The sequence below is a fragment of the Fundulus heteroclitus genome, chromosome 8 (genome assembly GCF_011125445.2).
Source record: "Fundulus heteroclitus isolate FHET01 chromosome 8, MU-UCD_Fhet_4.1, whole genome shotgun sequence".
Taxonomy (NCBI): domain Eukaryota; kingdom Metazoa; phylum Chordata; class Actinopteri; order Cyprinodontiformes; family Fundulidae; genus Fundulus; species Fundulus heteroclitus.
This window is the reverse complement of record NC_046368.1, coordinates 32473833-32492946: the sequence shown is the minus strand read 5'-3', so window position 1 is coordinate 32492946 and position 19114 is coordinate 32473833. Positions and strand designations below refer to the sequence as shown.

Here is a 19114-nt window from a genome sequence, read left to right as displayed (position 1 = left end):
GGCGGCTTCTGTTCCAGCAAAATCAGTGAATATAAGATTTAACTGATTCTGAAAGGTCAAATATTGTTAAAAAAAAATAGAAAAAGAAAAAGAAGAAAAAAGCCTTCCAGAGGGATGCAGGCAGCTACCGTGAAATTGCCAAAACTGTGGAGCGTAATCACAGAACCACCAGATGTTTTGTTTCAAATAGTTAACTAGGCAGTAAGAAACCTTTTCAGCATAAAAGCCAAAGGTTTGAGAAGAATCAAACGGGAACACTTCCTAAACTGCTTTTAGTTTGTCAGTGTCCCTGAACCTGCTTCTAATGGAAACCTGATCTACGGATTAAACCTAGACATCGATTCATCCCAGGATCTGATTTATATTCTGTAGATTACTATTTGAAGAAGTCGTAGAAGCTTCCTCTTCATTAATAACCAAAAGTTGGTCTTTATCTTTTTACGACGAGTTGTGAATGGTTGTTTGGAGCAGGAAAAAAAAAAAGAAAAAATGAGTAATTTTAACATCCTGTTTTTAAATGATTGATGACTAGGTTGGTAAAAATGAATCTTTACCTTTAGGATAAATTGTTACCATTTTATTTAATCTGTACGCATCAGATCTGTTATTTGCACTCTAGTTCTTTGTTCTGAGACAATAAAACTTGAATCCATCTTAGATGCAAAACTTGACAGCATACATGATTTCACACCAGGGGATTGGCCCAAAGAAACGTTCCACCTAACTTTCTACACCTCTGCTTTTTTCCCCCCAGGCACGTCTAAAAAGAGCAACAGAGGAACGCAGCTTCACAAGTACTATATGAAACGGCGGACCCTGCTGCTGGCGTTGCTGGTGAGTTCAGAGCCCCGTGTCCACTGCCTTTGCTCGTTTAGCTTTTGAACTCGCTGCCCTCCCCTCCTCTCCTCTCTTCACAGGCCAGTGAGATCGAGCGCCTGACCACATGGTACAACCCCCTCTCCACTCAGGAGCTGGCCATCGCCACTGAGCAGTCGGTGGAGACCAGCATCGCTAACTGGAGGTCCAAGTACATCAGTTTGACAGAGAAACAGTGGAAGGACAACGTCAATCTGGCCTGGAGCATTGCACCCTACCTAGCTATGCAACTACCTACAAGGTGTGCATTGTTATATCAATAGAATAAGATGAGATTGCTGTTAAGTGATGCTTTAGGGGTTTAAAAAAACCAAATGTTCCACCTGGTTGGTTAGCTTCTTGTGGTTAATATTTGTTCAGATTCACTGAAGGGTAATTTAGCGCCAGAGAGACAGTTTGCTGATTCCGATAGTCTGCGTTAGTTGATGTTTTAGTTCATCTTGGGTAGGCTATGGGTTTAAATGCTAAATATGCATTTCTAATGCTCCAGTGGGTTTTAACATCCTCCCTCCTGACATCCACTGTCTTCCGTTATCTAAAGTTGGGCTGCAAGGCTAACATGTCCAGGAGAAGAACCCAGACCTCCTTCTATCTGACCATGTCTATCGTGGCATTTCTAGAACAACTGGGGATAACGTGGGAAATCAAAGAGTCTGGATTTCTGAAATGTCGACAAAACCTCAGCTTTTTAAGCAGAAACGGTCACGACTCGGCCCTGATCACGGACCTTCTGACCCTGAGCTGAGCCTAGACAGTCTATGGACAAGCTTCCTATGGAAAAAGTGTTCATATTTCCAATCTTTATTCCCCATCTTGTTGTCTAAATGAGGGTCCTTTGTTCTTCTTTCTACTCATTTCTATCTTTCTGTCTGTTTTACCTTCTTCTGTCCTATGATTGTTTCTTCCTCCCTCCCTCCTGTCTTTTCCTTTTTTGTGTCCTTGATCCTTCCAGTCGTTCACTTTCCTTCTGTGTCCTTCCTTTCGTTCTTTCTTTCTCCCCTTCTTTTGTTCTTTGGCATACACCCTTCCATCCTTGTATCCATCCTTTCTTCTGTTCTTCCTCGCTTTCTTTCTACTTTCTTTCTTTTCGCTAATGGATCGGCCAATGCACGCTTATATCAGCAGATACCGATACAAGACTAAAACACAAATATCGGCCAAAAATATCGGCCGGCAGATATATCGGTCAACCTTTAATTGAAATCGTCCTTTTTTTAAAAAAAAAAAAAAAAAGGTATTTTATCAAAGGAACCACCACGTGGTGCCGAACAAACCAGATAGGTTTTTCCACACAGGCTGCTATAAGCCTTTTAATTGCAGAATGCAATTTGGATTTAGAAAATCTTTCAACATCAAAAAAAAAAAATCTAAGATTAGCAATTATGGACTAAACACAGGTAGTGTAAGGTTATTTAACAAAGGAGTAATGCAGTCATCACACATGGTTCTGTGCACTCTGGGCTCAAACATGAAGTTTTTATTCATTATTCTTTAGAAGGATTAAAAGAAATAAACAATCACCTTCATAAATGAAAAACATGCACACCTTAAATGTTTGATTATCTGAACAGAAAGTTGTATCTGCTGCCCCCCTGTGGTCCCCCCAGGTACCACGCCGAGCTAAACCTCCGTCCACCCTTGGATTTTACCCTCCTGCTTTTTCTGTGTGCCTCTTTTTGGTCTCCAGGTTTAAAAATGATGCCATTGTGGCCGAAGTGACCAGACTGGTGAGACTGGACCCCGGAGCAGTCAGCGACGTCCCCGAAGCCGTGAAGGTACCAACTTCCAGTCATTCTGGAGCTCGAGGAATTTAGCTTTGTCTGAGTCTAAACGTGTTTTTTCTTCATGCCCTTCGTCTTCAGTTCTTGGTGACGTGGCACACTATCGACGCCGATTCTCCTGAGCTGAGTCACATCTTGTGCTGGGCTCCAGCTGACCCGCCCACCGGGCTGTCCTACTTCAGCAGCATGTACCCTCCTCATCCTCTCACTGCGCAGTATGGCGTTAAAGTGCTGCGCTCCTTTCCTCCAGTAGGTCACCTTTCTGTGAATTTGGGAATCCAGCTAATTAGAGAAAGCTCCTTTTTTTAATCGCAATAACATTTGTGATTCATCTTCGTAGGACGCCATCTTGTTCTACATTCCTCAGATCGTGCAAGCCCTTCGTTACGACAAGGTAAACGCAAACTTTGAGATCTATCCTCTCAGCCACCATGTCACAGAGCGGTTGGATCAACTCTTTGTGCTGTTCAGATGGGCTACGTGAGGGAGTACATCCTGTGGGCAGCACAGAAGTCTCAGCTTCTCGCTCATCAGTTCATCTGGAACATGAAGACCAACATCTTCATGGACGAGGAGGGACACCAGAAAGACCGTGAGTCATACCGTTTGCCTTAAGAGCCAAGGTCACATGATTACACTCATCAAACGCTCATGAGTTTGTGCGTGCAGCTGACATCGGGGAGCTGCTGGAGCAGATGGTGGAGGAGATCATGGGTTCTCTGTCCGGCCCTGCCAAAGATTTCTACCAAAGAGAGTTTGACTTCTTTAATAAGATCACCAACGTGTCTGCCATCATCAAGTGAGTGCTGCTCAGCCCCTCTGCGCTCAAATGACCTGCACAGGGCAGGGTTATGGAGCTGAGGTTGCTCTGTTCTTTTCTTTCTCAGGCCCGTTCCGAAGGGCGAGGAGAGGAAACGAGCTTGTCTCAAAGCCTTGTCGGACATCAAAGTGCAGCCAGGTATCCGGCTGTTATATCTCTGGGATAGACTGACACCTTTTTATAATTGTCTGCCAAAAGCCATTTTAGCCACTCTGTTACTGAAAGATAGGTTCAGAATTAGACATGGACAGCAAGCACGTCACTTGGGCTGCACTGAATTTAAAAACAAAACAAAAGATTGTGATATTACAGTTCAACATCGATATGAGTTGCAATTTGCCTCGGTCTTCTCTTTCTTTGCCATCATCAAGCTGACACACACACATGCGTATACAAACACACACACACATACTTGTTTAGTATAGTATAAAGTGAGGACTTCTACTGATTTTTAACCCTTTCTATGGCCTAACCTTGACCCGAAACCTAACCTTTACCGGTATATACCTAACCTTAATCTAAACCTAATTGGCACATCAGTCCTAAACCTAGGACTTTAGAACTGGGGTGATGTGCTCTATCTTCCTGGTTTTAGTGAGAATGGAGCAGCAGCATTCTGGATCAGCTGAAGTTGTCTGATTGATTTTTATGGACAAACCTGTGAAGACACCGTTGTAGTAAAAGTTGTCTGATTGATTTCTTTGGGTAGACCTGTGAAGACACCATTACAATAATCAATGTTATCAAAGATAAACGCATGGATGAGTTTGTCTAGACCTCGTTGGGACATCAGTCCTTTAATACTGGAAATTTAGGCAGAAAGGTGCTGCAGGGCTGAAAAGCTCCTTCAGCGACAGACTGCTGCATCCTAGATGCACAAAGGAGCGCTATCGCAGATCCTTTCTCCCAGCAGCTGTTAGACTTTATAGCCATCACTGCTTCCAACAAACTCAATGAGGTGGTAATTCTAGTTTTCAGATTAAATGTGCAGCACATTTTGTGCTGCACATTTATTTCAATGAATTTGCTATTTTTGATCACTGTACAGTAACATGCTAAAATTTTCTTGTCCCTCTTAGTTTTTTCTGTTTTGATATTTGTTTTGATATTTGTCTGTCACTCTGCTGATGCTGCTGCTACATCTGAATTTCCCCAATGTGGGACTATAAGCGTTATTTCCATTCTCTTTAATCCCTTTAACAATAATAATAATAAACTGATAGGTTAGTAAATCATAAAACTAAAAACTGTTGATTGAAAAGGGTTTTCTGCAGGTAGTTCAACTTTTTAAGTCCGGAAACTTGCGTCTAGAAACTAATATCTGTGATTTTGCTCGTTTTTCTAGCTTTAGTATGGCGTGTTTTCAGCATACCTGAAGAGGAGTTCTTCAGTCAATTTTAATTCATGCTGCTGTACCTGTCATGGATGTTGGACATATAGTTGTTGTTTTTAACTTTTCTCATTCATGTCTTAGTTGCTCGAAGATGACCTGTTATTAGCTGTAGATTCCTCAACCTTGTCGTTAGTATTGCGATGCCAGCAGCACCTTTTCAAGCCTGTTTGCGTTTCTATTGAATATTAACAGCTGATGCCACTCAAATCATTCTGTTATTTGAGCAGCTCTGTGTTTTCTGTACCTCCTCCAGGCTGTTACCTACCCAGTAATCCAGAAGCCATTGTGTTGGACATTGACTACAAGTCTGGAACCCCCATGCAGAGGTAATGATGTCTACTGCTTACAGAGGAGTTCTCATCAGCCTCCGTCCTCCTGTGTGCCTTTCATCTGTCTGGGTGTGTTTCAGTGCTGCCAAGGCGCCCTATCTGGCCAAATTTAAGGTCAAGCGCTGTGGCGTGAGTGAGCTGGAGAGGGAGGGTCTTCGCTGTCCCTCAGACTCTGTGGAGGATGGAGAGGACAATCCAGACGGATCAGGCCGGGTTTGCTGGCAGGCGGCCATCTTTAAAGTGGGAGACGACTGCAGACAGGTGCTCCCCTCTTTCCAGCTGACTCCAGACGTCTACAGCACAAACATCAGCGGTGGGCGACGTGTCACGTGACCACCCTGTGATGTTTTCTGTTCTCCAGGACATGCTTGCGCTACAGATTATTGGGCTGTTTAAGAACATCTTTCAGCTGGTGGGTCTGGATCTGTTCGTCTTTCCGTACAGAGTGGTGGCCACGGCGCCAGGGGTAACGAGCTTTGTTTTATTTTTCTCTCAGATTCTTCTAGATTCTCATCTCTCTTAATTTCTGCGATTGCTTTGAATAACCCGAGTAGTAATAATACCCAATATTAGGGATGAACGATGTATCGGCATTGCCATCGGTATCTGTCCGATAAATAAAATGGGGTCGATATTGACAGCAGATGTCTGCTTCCATCTTGTTTGCTGTATGTGTTTCTGGAGGATGAGGAGGACAGGGGGTAGGCCATGTAATATTTGTTTGGTCATGTGATAGAGATGCAGGATTGTGGGGTGTTCAACTGAAGCAGAGCACCAATGTCAGCGTTGTGGTTGAAAGGGTAAAGAAATATGTCAGTAATATCAGTTATCAGCAATGTTTAGATCAGAAATCAATATCGGGCCAAATTTTCATATCGCCGCATCCAAATATTTCTGTCTTATTATTTGGTATATTAGGTTAATTTAAAGGTATAGGCAACTGTCTTTACTTATAAATGTTAAAAAGGCTTCATTATTCATTCCACTGAATTATATCGTAGATTAACAAGCTTTCCTGAGACTATTTCTTTTTAATCGGACTGATCTTCCTTTCCTCAGTGTGGCGTCATTGAGTGCATCCCGGACTGCAAATCCAGAGACCAGCTCGGTCGTCAGACAGACTTTGGGATGTACGATTATTTCCGTAACCAGTACGGTGATGAATCCACCCTGGCCTTCCAGAAGGTCTGCACCTCTGAATATCTGACTCTACTCTCTTTTACTTCTTTGTTTGTATCATTAAAAGCTGGCATTTCCTAAGATTACTTTAATAAATTCTTTGCAGGTCATCAACAAACTCCTGCGGTGCGTTTGCACTGTTTCACATTCCCTGTAAATTCTAGGATCCTTTAATCTGCAACATTTGGTCATTTCAGGGTATTTTGTCAGGAAAGTAGGATAGACCAACACAATGAAGTGTGTTGTTAAAAGGGGGAAGTAAAAAATGTTGTGTGGGTTTGTATGCAGCTCCCCTTATGGCCTTTGTGCGCTGTGCAATTTTAGCACTTTATAAAAACTACTCCGTGCCACACTGAGCAACGTGGATTTAAAAATCTTTGGTACGGTGTCAGGTTTTATGTGTGCCCATTGTACCATCACTGTTTACTGCTAAATTGCGTAAGACGTACAACAACACTGCAAAAACAGAACTAGAAATAAGTAAAATGTTCTTAAAATTTGAGCTTGATTTGAGCAGGTAAATATGATGATTTGCCAATGGAATAAGAATTTGCACTTAAAATAGGAATAAATCCTCTCAATCATCTTATTTCAAGTGCAGGATGTCTAATTATCTTATTTTAGGGGTCAAAATACTCATTCCATTGGCAGATAATCTTATTTACCTGCTCAATTTAAGGATAAATACACTAACTTTAAGAACATTTTACTTATTTTTAGATCTGTTTTTGCAGTGAAAAAGCAACTTCATCAGCTTCTGCAATTTCTCTACCGCACTGGCGGGATTTATTCTAAACAAAATCCCAAATCCGTCGCAATCAAATAAGCAATAAAATAAGTTTCATAAAATGGTCCAGTAATAAATTAAAGAGTTCTCGTTGGATGAATCTGTTTAATCAAATGTCACAGTGTCCTTTCATAAATAAAGAAAAAAATCCGTTCTGCAAAATGTTCCAGTTCAGCGCATCAAAGTCCAACGCAGGCCCAGAAATTAAATAAATGAAAAATCCTGGGGTCCAAATGATTTATCAGTCTTTGTCCTAGGTTACCACAATAAAAGAAAAGAAATGAACGCTCTCGGGTTGTGTCTGCTGTGCTGACCTGACGAAGATGCACCTGTTCACAGCCCTCCATGCGTCGCGTGGCGGCGTGTTCACTCCAATTAAACAAACATGTCTGATCGGAGCAAACAGGACAGGGTATTCCTGACAAAAATTCATTCACCAATCCAAAACGTAGGCTTTTTTTTCTTCATTTGCATGTGCAGGGCCATTCACAACCTGTGGAGCCTCTCATATGCTAACAGCTCTGATTAGACGCAGGTCATAGCGGCTGTCACGCTCTGAGACCCTCTTTCTAAACAGCTGTCACTGTCAGATATTGATCGCAGGTTATCTTTCCTCGCGAGACGCTAACAACGGCCGTCCTTGAACCTTTCTCACAGTGAAACATCAGAGCAGATTTAGAACCACGACCAAAGATTTCTCCACGATTTTCCCACAGTGCTCATCTTTCATCTGCGACGGCCGATAATCGCAGTGTGTATCGGGCATTAGTACGTTGTGGAACCCCTTTTGGCTGCAATAAAAAGCCAAAGTCTTTTTCAGTATGTCTCTGCCAGCTTTGTGCATCCGGGGAGAGACTTATTTGCTCCATTCTTTGTAAGATTAATCAAGCTAAGTCAGATTGAATGGAGAGAATCGATTTTTCACGTGTTGATATCTGATTTTCATTTGATTTAAATCTGGGTTTTAACTAAAACACGACTACGCTTTCATCTAAACCCTTCCTTTGTAGCTCTGGCTGGATGTTCAGGGTCGCTGGATCCTGCTGGAACTTGAACTTCCCCCTCAGTCTCAACTCTTTTATAACCTCTAAAAGGAAAAGCATCTCCTCAGCATGATGCTGCCTCTACCGTGTTTCACTGTGGGGAAGGTGGGCTTTTTGGCTGGTGGGAAAAATCTTCTATTTTGGTCTGGCTGTGTGATCAGTTGCCCCTAGCGGATAATAAAGATTCTTGACGTTGAGTAGCTACCTTCGCTAAGGCCAAAACGCTTTAAGTTTCAGCGTAAAAAAAAAGCTGAATAGCGATGCAAACTAAACTTGTGAGATTTTTATTTGAAAACATTTAAATCACCGGGTATCTTTTTTTTTTTCTTCCCCTTCACTCATGTGTTGCTCTGTTGTTGTTTTCCATAAAATTCCAAAAAGAGACATTGAAGTCTGTGGTTTATATTCAACAATGTATTAAAAGCTGCTGGAGAAGTTTGTACTCCTTAAGAGTCACTGTATGGTCACAAGTTCATAAATAGCAACTACTTTTTTAAAACTGCAGTGGGAATGTTATTTGTTTTCATTATTGTGCTCTTTTGACATATCTTGCTAATTTAACCTTACAAACCTGCTGTTGAGCTCAAAGTCATCGCGCTCTCCTCTCCTCTCCTCTCCTCTCCTCTCCTCTCCTCTCCTTCCTGCAGGCGCGGTACAACTTCATCCGCAGCATGGCCGCCTACAGCCTGCTGCTGTTCCTGCTGCAGATCAAAGACAGGCACAATGGCAACATCATGCTGGACAGCAAGGGTCACCTGATCCACATAGGTGTGATGGACACTCCAGATACCCCGGCAAACTCCTTTTCAGACATCTTAATCTTGTGTGCAGGAGCCTTTATGAGCAGAGAGAATAATTTGTCACAATTAGTTGTCCGTTTTAAAGCGGTTGCTTGTAAAAATGATTTTTGTTTCCTCCAGATTTCGGCTTCATGTTCGAGAGCTCCCCAGGCGGCAACCTGGGCTGGGAGCCGGACATCAAGCTGACCGATGAGATGGTGATGATCATGGGGGGCAAAATGGAGGCTACCCCTTTTAAATGGTTCATGGAGATGTGTGTGAGAGGATATCTGGCCGTGCGGTAAGAGGAATGTGGATGATGCCGATAAGCTGTTGTCTTCTATCAGCTTGGCTTCATTGCAGGTGTTTATCTTTTGTTTCCTTTTTCTTCTCTTTTCACAGACCTTACATGGATGCAGTGGTTTCCCTGGTTACGCTCATGCTGGACACGGGACTGCCCTGCTTCAGAGGGCAAACCATCAAACTTCTTAAGTAAGGAGGTTTGAATATGCAGAACTTTCACCGATGCAAACGCTCTGATTGTTGGGTCTACAGTACGTATTTACAGCCATATATGCTAAAGCCATTTTGACTTTTAAAATAGTTTTCTTCTATTAATAGAATTTTTATACTACCTCATGTTTTATTTGAGTTAATTTTAAAACCAGATAAAGGCCAGATCATTACTAGGTTAAAAACTGTATAATTGACAGAGGATGTACTTTGTTTTTACCATAACTGTATAAATCATCCTTTGGAAGTGGGACAACATTTAGGAACATAGTTTTTTCAGGCGTCAGTCAAACCTTTACTGCAACAAGCTTGGGTTGCAAAGAAAGTTTGTGCAGAAAAGTGTTTGGTCCTATCCAGGGAGAACTCTGCTGTGCTTATGTCTACTGCTGTGTTATAACCCAATTAAATTATAGTTATAATAGTAATCTAAAAATATAAATATCTATTAGTCATCTGAACAATAAGTGTCTGATTTTACAGAAACTGTACTTGACCTTCCTTAAACGTTGTGACTTAGACACACATTGGGGAAGGAAGAACCTCACCTTGAAATTTACCACATTCTCGTTTCTTATAGTTTGTGATCTTTTTCCGTCCTATAAGGAAAATTGATTTGTCAAAATTTTTTCTATAGATTTGTTGGGAGTGGCTAAGCCCTCTAAATGTTGGATCAGTATCTGTAATGATTGAGCTACTGAATCCCTTTTGAGCATCAAATATCTCATCAAATAATATATATTATTTTCTTGCCCACCTCAAATCTATCACAAACAATTCTGAAGAGTGGACTATCTTTGTTTGGGAGCCTTATTTGCATGCTTTATAAAAAGGAGTGAGAGAAATGTATAAACTCTCAGAATCACACCATTAGTGCTTCAATTAAAACTAAATGATGACATTGAACCTTGTCTCTAGTAGGATTAATAGGTATCATATTAGTAATCTCACTAATGTCTTTCAGGGATTGATTAAATGAAGAAACCTAAACAAAAACATGCCCATCAATTTTTGCTTCTACGTCTCTGAGTTTGCCGGAAAAAGAAAAGGGAGAAACGGTTCTGACTCCAGAAAACATGACGAGAAACACCTAACGCTGAGTCAGCAAAGTGCCCTTCTGTGTTTCTCAACCTAAACACATTTATTTCACAGAATTTAACACCTTTTTGCAGTGCCAAGGATGGTTATTATAACTGAGCCGTTTTTATGAGATAACTGCGGGTCAGCACATTTAAGGATGTTGTGGTTTATTATTCCATAAATGTTATTTTTTTTTTCTTTTTCAGGGGACGATTTAACCCTCAGATGAGTGAGAAAGAAGCGGCAGCATTCATAATAAAAATCATCCAGAGTTGCTTCCTCAGCAGCAGGTGAGAAAAACATCAGTAGCGTCCTTCCGTGTCCGGCTGAAGCAGCCGTCCTCTGCAGGCAGAACGCTTTGGGTGTTGACAGCCGTCTTAGTCATTTCTGTTTCCATCCCTTCATTTATGGACAGTCTGAGGGTTCTGATGGGGGATGACAGATTTAAAGCTTTGTCACTGTTGAAATGTTTCTGTTAAATTGGTAGTGAACTTAGTTACTTACAGACAGTAATCTGGAATCGGTGAAATTAGAAACTAACTAGAAATTAGACAGACTCCTCTAACTAGCCAAAGTAAATGTTCCCATTAGCTCATTTTAAGCAATAGGAGATTGTGTAATATGAATTTGCATTATAGACCGACAAAATGCTGTCCAGTTTTCACATTATGGTCTGGAGTGCTGCCACAGAGAATATATCAGAAATGGGTTTTAAAACCAGTGATTGAAGAATAAAAACGAATAAAAGAAACAAAATCAGGTTAACAATGTGGACATAATAAAGGAAAATATATTTTGGGTGGCGTTAATGTTCCTAGTTTTGAGTCCACTGTTAGTATTTGCTCATTTTGTTAAAAAAAGCAAACTGTCCCTCTAAACGTGGACATTCATTGGTTTCTGTGAGGTAGGACCATGACTGCATTAAATATAAACGACCAATGCAACTGATTGCATTTTGCAGCGGGTGGCATCTCAAAAAGATGAAGAGTTGACAAAAAAACCCAACAACAATAAATTCACTCCACTTGCATATAGTTCTTATAGTATAAAGCTCTTTAATTACTCTTTACTTTGAAATGTAACGCTGAAGAACATGGTGTGTCCTGTGGCAACCCATCGATTATCGTCTTGTGCTTGGTTTCATTTGAACAGGAGCAAAACGTACGACATGCTGCAGTATTACCAGAACCAGATTCCCTACTGAAGGCCGCCTTGCAGAACTCTGCTCCCGCTGAGTGACTCCACGGCCCTCCGTAGGACGACTGTAACCCAGGACCTGACCTGCTGGTTCTGCTCCCCCGGGTCGGGCAGCAGCGGGACGCTTTTAACCCTCCAGTTTTCCTCTGCGCACTATAAGTTGTCTGATTTTACAATCATGTCCATGTAGGTTTGTAGGAGAATTTCTTGTCTTCTATTTACCAACACAGGGATCCGAACTACCCTTTAACTTTTTCCTTGACGCTTTTGGTTAGTTTACCAGCAAACACTAAAGATTTCCACTTGCAGAATGAGGTCAAAAAGGGATTCACGGCTACTGCTGGCCGTTTTCATTGTGTCGCTGCGCTGTTACCCTCTTTAATGCACTTTATAGATCGGTGTTTCATCAGCAATAGCTCAGTAGAAACGTTAGAGATGAAAACAATCCAAACAGTATTCTAGACTAAGAAGAACACAAATAGATGTTGTTATATAGGTCAAATATATATGTATCATTACAGGAGTCAGTCCACATTTATTCTAAGAGTAGTCTGTCGTGACGTCAAGGTATTTCAACAATAAGTGATTTTACAGTAGTGTGTAGCGTAGAATATTTCCTGTAGAGCCACATCCAGATTACTTGCAGTCATTTACCTTTAATTACTTGTTAGCATTTATGTTTACCAGATGGAGCTTTTAGCCGTCACATTGAACCTCGTTTTCATGTTGCACATTTTCACGTCATTGTTACATGGAGGCAGTTTTCCACTACTGGAGCTTAACAACCGATAACTTGGACCTACGGGGCTCTGCTGCTACTTTCACTTTCCACTGCGTTACTAACCCGGATGTTTCAGAGTCGATCGATGTAATTTATTAGCGTGAACTGATGGCTATGCAGCAGAGAGGTGTAGAGAAGGTGAAACACCTCTCCTTTCTGGGTGATAATCAGCTCAGAGTCACTTTACTGATATTAAACCCAAATCCTCAGATCAGGTTTCCTGGCCGATACCGATTCCGATTTTTAAATTTTTTTTCAGACTAACGCTTAAAATGTGCTGCCAGATCTTTCATAGAGATCGTTGAGGTATTGAAACCAACAGAAACGAAGGAATTACATTGTCGTTGCAGCTTTGTAAGTGAACTCAAAGCAAAGTGCTGCAAAGTAGATGCTGTTGGTTGATGGGTTTCAAGACTGGAAATGATACGAGTTCTTAGTTTTGTTGCATCTACTGAATCAGAAAGAAATTGAGATTGTTTCTTATTTGAGCTGCTGATCACCCCTGAAAAGCCGACCTTGAGAAAGTTGTCCAATTCTGGTCTCTGACCAATTGATAAGTGCATCTCCTGTGAACATGAACCCCTGTGGGGGATTGCAGATATTTGTTCTAACTTCAGCAATTGTTCCACTCAGCTCTAGCGTCCAGAACATAGGGCCTTTTACATTTTATGAAAAATATTTAGAACATGGGTAATAGTGGTTTTAAATTGTGCAAAACTTAGGGATAAAGAGACGTTTGTCATGCAAAGAATGAGCAGCATGATGCTTTTAAATGGGCATAGTTTAGGTTTACAAAAGTACATTTTAGAAACTTATTGTGACGTCATTAGAAATGCAGCACTTTCGCTTAAGTATATTATTAGTACTACTAGTAGTAGTTTAATTCTAAGTGCGTTGTTGTAAATGTGAAGTTACTAGTGAAATATCACAAAAAATGGGGGAATCTGAGTCACATTGAAGGGTAGGAGCAATCCTTTAGGTTAAAGCTATTACTTCTTTCTAGAGACTACCATTAAATAGTGTTGCCTACAGGGTCGATAAATAAATAAATGTTTCAGCAACAGTTCCATAACTCTTCAACTAAACAATACAGTTTTTCAGAGGTAAAAATTGTTAAAAAATACGGAAACTTGGTTGGAAAGCCGCCTAAGGCGAGCATAAAGGGATCCAGAGAGACTTTACGCATGAGATACTACCTTCAAAATGTCCATTTAACATATGTATAACGTAAAATGGGCTTTTTATCCTTGTGTGCTGCTACACTTGGATAAATCAGTAAAGTGAAATCCTCCCACCTCTCTGATGCAGCTACTACCAGCAGCTTTCGTTCTTTAGGGAAGCAGCAGGTGGGGCTGCATTTTGGACGCAGACCAAAGACCTTGAACTGGACATCACTGCCCCGTCTTTAAATGAAAAAGCTCCAAGCCTGCGTGTTTTTAAAAAACTAAATGCAATGATTCCCTGTGATTTTTAGCCAGTTTCCTTTTTGGGAAATGAAGAATAAAGAATAAACAGAAAGAAAATACGCGTATTTTTGGATTTACAGACAACTATGAATAATGTGCTGGTTTATTGCTTCCATGTCTCTCATACAGTGAGTTAGAGCAACGTTTCATTTGTAACAAAAGATCAATGTTTTTTTAAACATATTTGGTATTTTTTGTTTAATTAGAAGTAGGAAGCATCCGTTTCCAATCACAGTCTGCTCCATTCAAATCAGAGACTATTCTGTAGGACTTTCTCCAGTGTTGGCCAAAAAGCGACCGGGGAGATGGCGAGCTGCAAATGGACCACATACTGATTCAGGACACTGAAGCACATTTTCTCCCAACGCTGTTTGTGAAACAATCAAGTTCCTACAGTTGTCATGTTTAAGCCGTTTTCCTTCCGTCAGCAGACACACCCTGAGCCCACATTCAAAATATAAGAGCTGCAGGATGGAGAACAGATCAATAAAAAAAGCACAAGTTCTAGCTGCGGAAAGCCTCAACGTTTAGGAAACAGACGATATTTAGGATCATTGTGCTTGTGCCCCTTTGCAGCTTTTTATTATTTTCTGGTTTGCCCTCCTTAAATTATTGATATTTTAAAGTTTTATCATGCAGCTCTTATAATTTATTTTCTCTGCTCCGTTACTTTTAAATAACGCTTAAAAGGTTTCGGTTAAGGTCATTTTTTTCCTTCCCTTCCCTCGCTGGCTCAACTTTTAAAGCTCTATCTCTGCGTTTACTACCCGTCCAGTGAAGCCGGTCAGAATCGCGGTTTGAAGTGCGTGTGCTGTTTCGAAACATTCCTCGTAATCATCATGCGTCTTTACGTTGAACCAAAACCCCTTGAAGACCGAGATGAAGACGACGAGAAACACCCGATACAAGCCATTTATCCTACCCTCGGTAGAAACAGCTGTAGAAATACTTGACAAGCAAAAGACTAAATTTATGCAATCTATTTCTGTGTATTGATGCTGTATGTGAGTGCTGTATTGTCTCCCTCCGTGGCATTGTTGGGTGTGAGAGAGAGAAAGTTTACTGCTAAAGCTGTCTTCCTGTCGTTGCTGTGTTTGTAACTCCGACTGAAGCGTTCGCCTCTGCTGTGACCAGAGAGATATTTTTTATCTGTAAAGGACATCCGTCACGTCTTCAAGATGTGTCCGAACACTTGTACGTGTGTGTGTAAGGCTATCTTTATGAGGACCAGCTGAGTTTTAAGGCGTTTAGAGGGAGAACGTTGAATGCCTCTGACTCCGATCAGAGTCGCATGGAAACCATCCAACTGTGTTTTTTTTTTTATTCTTAATGTAGTCACTCTGAAACATGTTACTGACCTCTACATCTGATGGCACTACCTACAACTCTGTGTCACACCAAGAGATGCAATAAGACTCAGTTTTAAGTCAATACGTCTAAAATGCATTTGAAAATGTCCTTATGAAGATATCTGTACAGACATCAGTGTGTGTTTGTTCTGCTCGGTTTATGCATCATTGCACCTTTTAGATGGTCTGCTTACTGAAAACCTATACTTCTGCAATAAATGTGAACATTTTCACCGCGGTGTGGCCTTTCTTTTTATGTGCTTATATTTATTTTTTTCCCCCCTGTTTGGAGTTGCCGCCATGTCTCTGTAACATCATTAAGGGAAAAGTCCAAGTTTGTGGAACCATGCAAAAGTCCAAAGTAATTTTTCAATTCCTTTTTTTTTTACCAAGCATGTGAAAAAAAAAAGCTCTGTAAACTTTATACAGAGAATGTGATGCAGTCAGATAATGTTTGCAGTTTTTGATTCACAAGATTTGCAGCTCGCTCTGAGCTGGTGTATGACATGGTACTAAATCACAATACAGCAAGGTTCAATTTCAATTTTATTTATATAGCGCCAATTCATGAAACATGTCATCTCAAGGCACTTTACAAAGTCAAAATCAATCATATTATACAGATTGGTCAAAAATGTCCTATATAAGGGAACTAGTTGATTGTTTCAAAGTCCCGACAAGCAGCATTCACTCCTGGAGAAGCGTAGAGCCACAGGAAGAGTCGTCTGCATTGTACATGGCTTTGCAGCAATCCCTCATACTGAGCAAGCATGAAGCGACAGTGGGAAGAAAAAACTCCCCATTAACGGGAAGGAAAACCTCCAGCAGAACCGGGCTCAGTATGAACGGTCATCTGCCTCGACCGACTGGGTTACAGAAGACAGAGCAGAGACACAACAAGAGAGACAAACAAGCACAGAAGCACACATTGATCTAGTAATCTGTTCTACATTAGATGGTAGTAGCGGGTGAGCCGTCTTCTCTGGATGATGTCACAGTTAACAGAACGCCAGACCAGGTGTACCTACTATAAAGAAAAAAGAGAAAGAACAAAAAGTTAAAAGCTGAAATGACAACAGTCATTTCAATGTAATACACCCTGCTGAAGCTACTCTGACTTTAAAATAAAATTTAATTTTCCAAAAGTACACATGACGTTAACCTGCATGGAGAAGCTCAGCTCAGAGCTACAGTTTCATCATCAGCTGTTTTTCCTTCTGTGTAATTCAGAATCAGCTTTATTTGCCAGGTATGGCTGCAGATCTGAGGAGTTGGACTCTGGATTGTACATTGCTCGCGATGTGCTAATACACTAACACAATAGTGCACTAACAAAAATCAGACAGTCTGCAGTATAGAGAACACATGAATATTAGAAACAAAATGGACAGATTGAGACAACAGTGCAATGAGCAGAGTGCAAAAGATGCAGGAGTAAATTATAGCTGTTGTGTACATGTCCACAGTGTGATGAGTGTAGAGAATGCTGGAATAAATACATATTATTTGTAGTGTTATGTCCTGGTCTACAGTATACACAATATGAACAGCACTGAGATATACAGAATAATGGCTAACTGATTAGTGGTAGCCTGTAAACAAGTGACTTGAATAGAGACAGAGTTACTGGGTTATTGCACAGGAGGTTTATTTTTCTTCACAGAGTCAGCTGTTCATTAGGATGATGGCTTGTAGGATAGAAAACTCTTCCTGTCTGAGTCTGTTGGTTTTATCGTACAGTGCTCTTTAGCGACGTCCAGAGGAGAGAACCGGTAACATGTGACTGAGGTGAGCTGGATCTACAGTGATGTTTCTTGCCTGTTTCCTGTCTTTGGAAATGTACGGGTTCTGCAAGGAGGACTGGTTGACACCGGTGACCTTTTCTGCAGTCCTGACTATCTGTTGCAGTCTGGCCCTGTCCTTTTTAATGGCAGATCCAAACCAGACAGTGATGCTTGAGCAGAGGACAGACTGGATACGTTTTTGGTAGTTGGATCAGCAGCTCCTTAGGCAGGTTGAGATTCCTGAGACTGGTGCAGGAAGTACATCCTCTGCTAGGCCTTCTTTATGATGGTGACAATGTTGAGCTCCCACTCCAGGTCCTGGGATATGGTGGATTTCAGAAAACTGAAGATCTAATTATATAGACCTGAACAGTGTTTATGGAATATTGGCAAAGAATTTCAACAACAGAACTGTGTTAAATAACACTAGGGCTATTGTTTTTGTTGTTCCTCTTCTTTGTCAGTGGAGTGCAAACTATTATCTTTTTATTTTATTTTCCCAAAATATCCTGTTCAAGAAACGGTCTTCATTCTGTCATTCTAAAAGTGGGATGGTGTGTCTTTGTTCTAAAACCTAAAAAAAATATAAAAATACCAATGAAAGTCTGGTTCTTAAATCTGATCAGAAAATAAGCTAATTTTAAAGTATTAATTTCATTAGTTGATTTAAACCACAATCTTCTTTTAAAGGGTTGAGTGCAGAAGCAGCTCTCTGGATTGAATAGATTGCTGACCCTAACATAAATTACTACCTACCTACACTTACCAACTTGCCTTCAGAGGGTTACAGAAAAGGTCAGAGCAGACTCCACCTGCTGGGGAGACTGAAGTATTTTGGAGTGCAGGGGACGCTCCTGAAGACCTTTAACCCTGTGGAGGCTTCAGACATTTTCTCTGTGTAGCTGAGAGGAAGCGGCTGGGTAAACTCATTAGGAGACCAGCTCTGTCCTGGGATGCCCCCTGGACCCAGAGCAGGTGGTGGGAAACAGGAGGACTGTAAGAAAAATCACATCACTGGTGGACAATGTCTCCCACCCCATGCATAGAGCTGCTGCAGAGCTGGAGCTCTTCTAGTGACAGGCTGCTGCATCCCAGATTGACCTTCCTCAGGTCATTCCTCCCAGCTGCTGTTAGACTTTAAATTCTCTGCTGCTCCCAACAGACTCAATAACTGTTTACAAACTTGCTAATGGTTGCACATGAAGTCTCTCTGATACCTTAGCTACGTAGACATATTGCTGTCCTATTATGCATATTGCATATTATCTCATATTGTTCTGTAAATAGGCTGGTGTTTTTTTTTTCTGTTTTTCCACAGTTTAAATTCAATATTTTTTCTTCGTTACCCAAGTATGTCATATTATTAATAATTGTGCAATATTTACTCTGGTATTTGTTTTACTTTTATTGTTGGCGTTTCTGATAAAGCTCCACTGCTTTAGAACTAACTTTACATTAGATTAGTTTTTTTTTCTTCATTACTATAAACCGTGTGTAACTGTCTGTGTGTTTGCCACTGTCACGCCAGCGTTTCCCCATTGTGGGACAAGTGAATTTCTTATCTCACCTACATACATATTTACCTACTTACCTTACCTACCTGCCCTACTTTCTAAGGCAGAGATCATATACTGATTTAATTATAAACAGTTGAAGTATTAATGATACTTTTTTTTTCAGAATATGTTTATTTCTGCACAGTGTATATACATTGTCCTCTGTATTGGTGGTTGTTTTGCTATTTTATGTACAGGTGTGCTTTAAATCTATCTCCCAAAAAGGATAATACAAATGAATTAATGAACTATTACCCAGCTTTGACATGAGCATCACATATGGTCATTGATAATGAAATTAATATTGATCTCTGAATTATTAACCGCAGAAAGTCGGACCCAACATGGCAGCTGCTCGTTTCAACAATAGTCAGCTGTGATGAAACATGTTTATTTGACAAGAC

The 19114-nt window shown here is 40.8% G+C and overlaps 1 protein-coding gene across 2 annotated transcripts in view; it reads left to right on the top strand.

Moving 5' to 3' along the window:
- Positions 1-15603, top strand: part of pi4kaa (phosphatidylinositol 4-kinase, catalytic, alpha a) — a 43200-nt gene extending 27597 nt beyond the window's left edge. For both annotated transcript variants that reach the window (XM_036140646.1, XM_036140645.1), the window contains exons 38-54: positions 755-834; positions 918-1117; positions 2564-2651; positions 2739-2906; positions 2998-3051; positions 3129-3249; positions 3327-3456; positions 3545-3615; positions 5124-5196; positions 5280-5460; positions 5561-5665; positions 6259-6384; positions 8856-8976; positions 9129-9288; positions 9390-9479; positions 10784-10867; positions 11730-15603. In XM_036140646.1, the coding sequence (XP_035996539.1) occupies positions 755-834; positions 918-1117; positions 2564-2651; positions 2739-2906; positions 2998-3051; positions 3129-3249; positions 3327-3456; positions 3545-3615; positions 5124-5196; positions 5280-5460; positions 5561-5665; positions 6259-6384; positions 8856-8976; positions 9129-9288; positions 9390-9479; positions 10784-10867; positions 11730-11781 (1904 nt within the window). In that variant the 3' untranslated portion in view covers positions 11782-15603. The remainder of the gene's footprint in view (positions 1-754; positions 835-917; positions 1118-2563; positions 2652-2738; positions 2907-2997; positions 3052-3128; positions 3250-3326; positions 3457-3544; positions 3616-5123; positions 5197-5279; positions 5461-5560; positions 5666-6258; positions 6385-8855; positions 8977-9128; positions 9289-9389; positions 9480-10783; positions 10868-11729) is intronic.
- The last annotated feature ends 3511 nt before the right edge of the window (positions 15604-19114 follow it).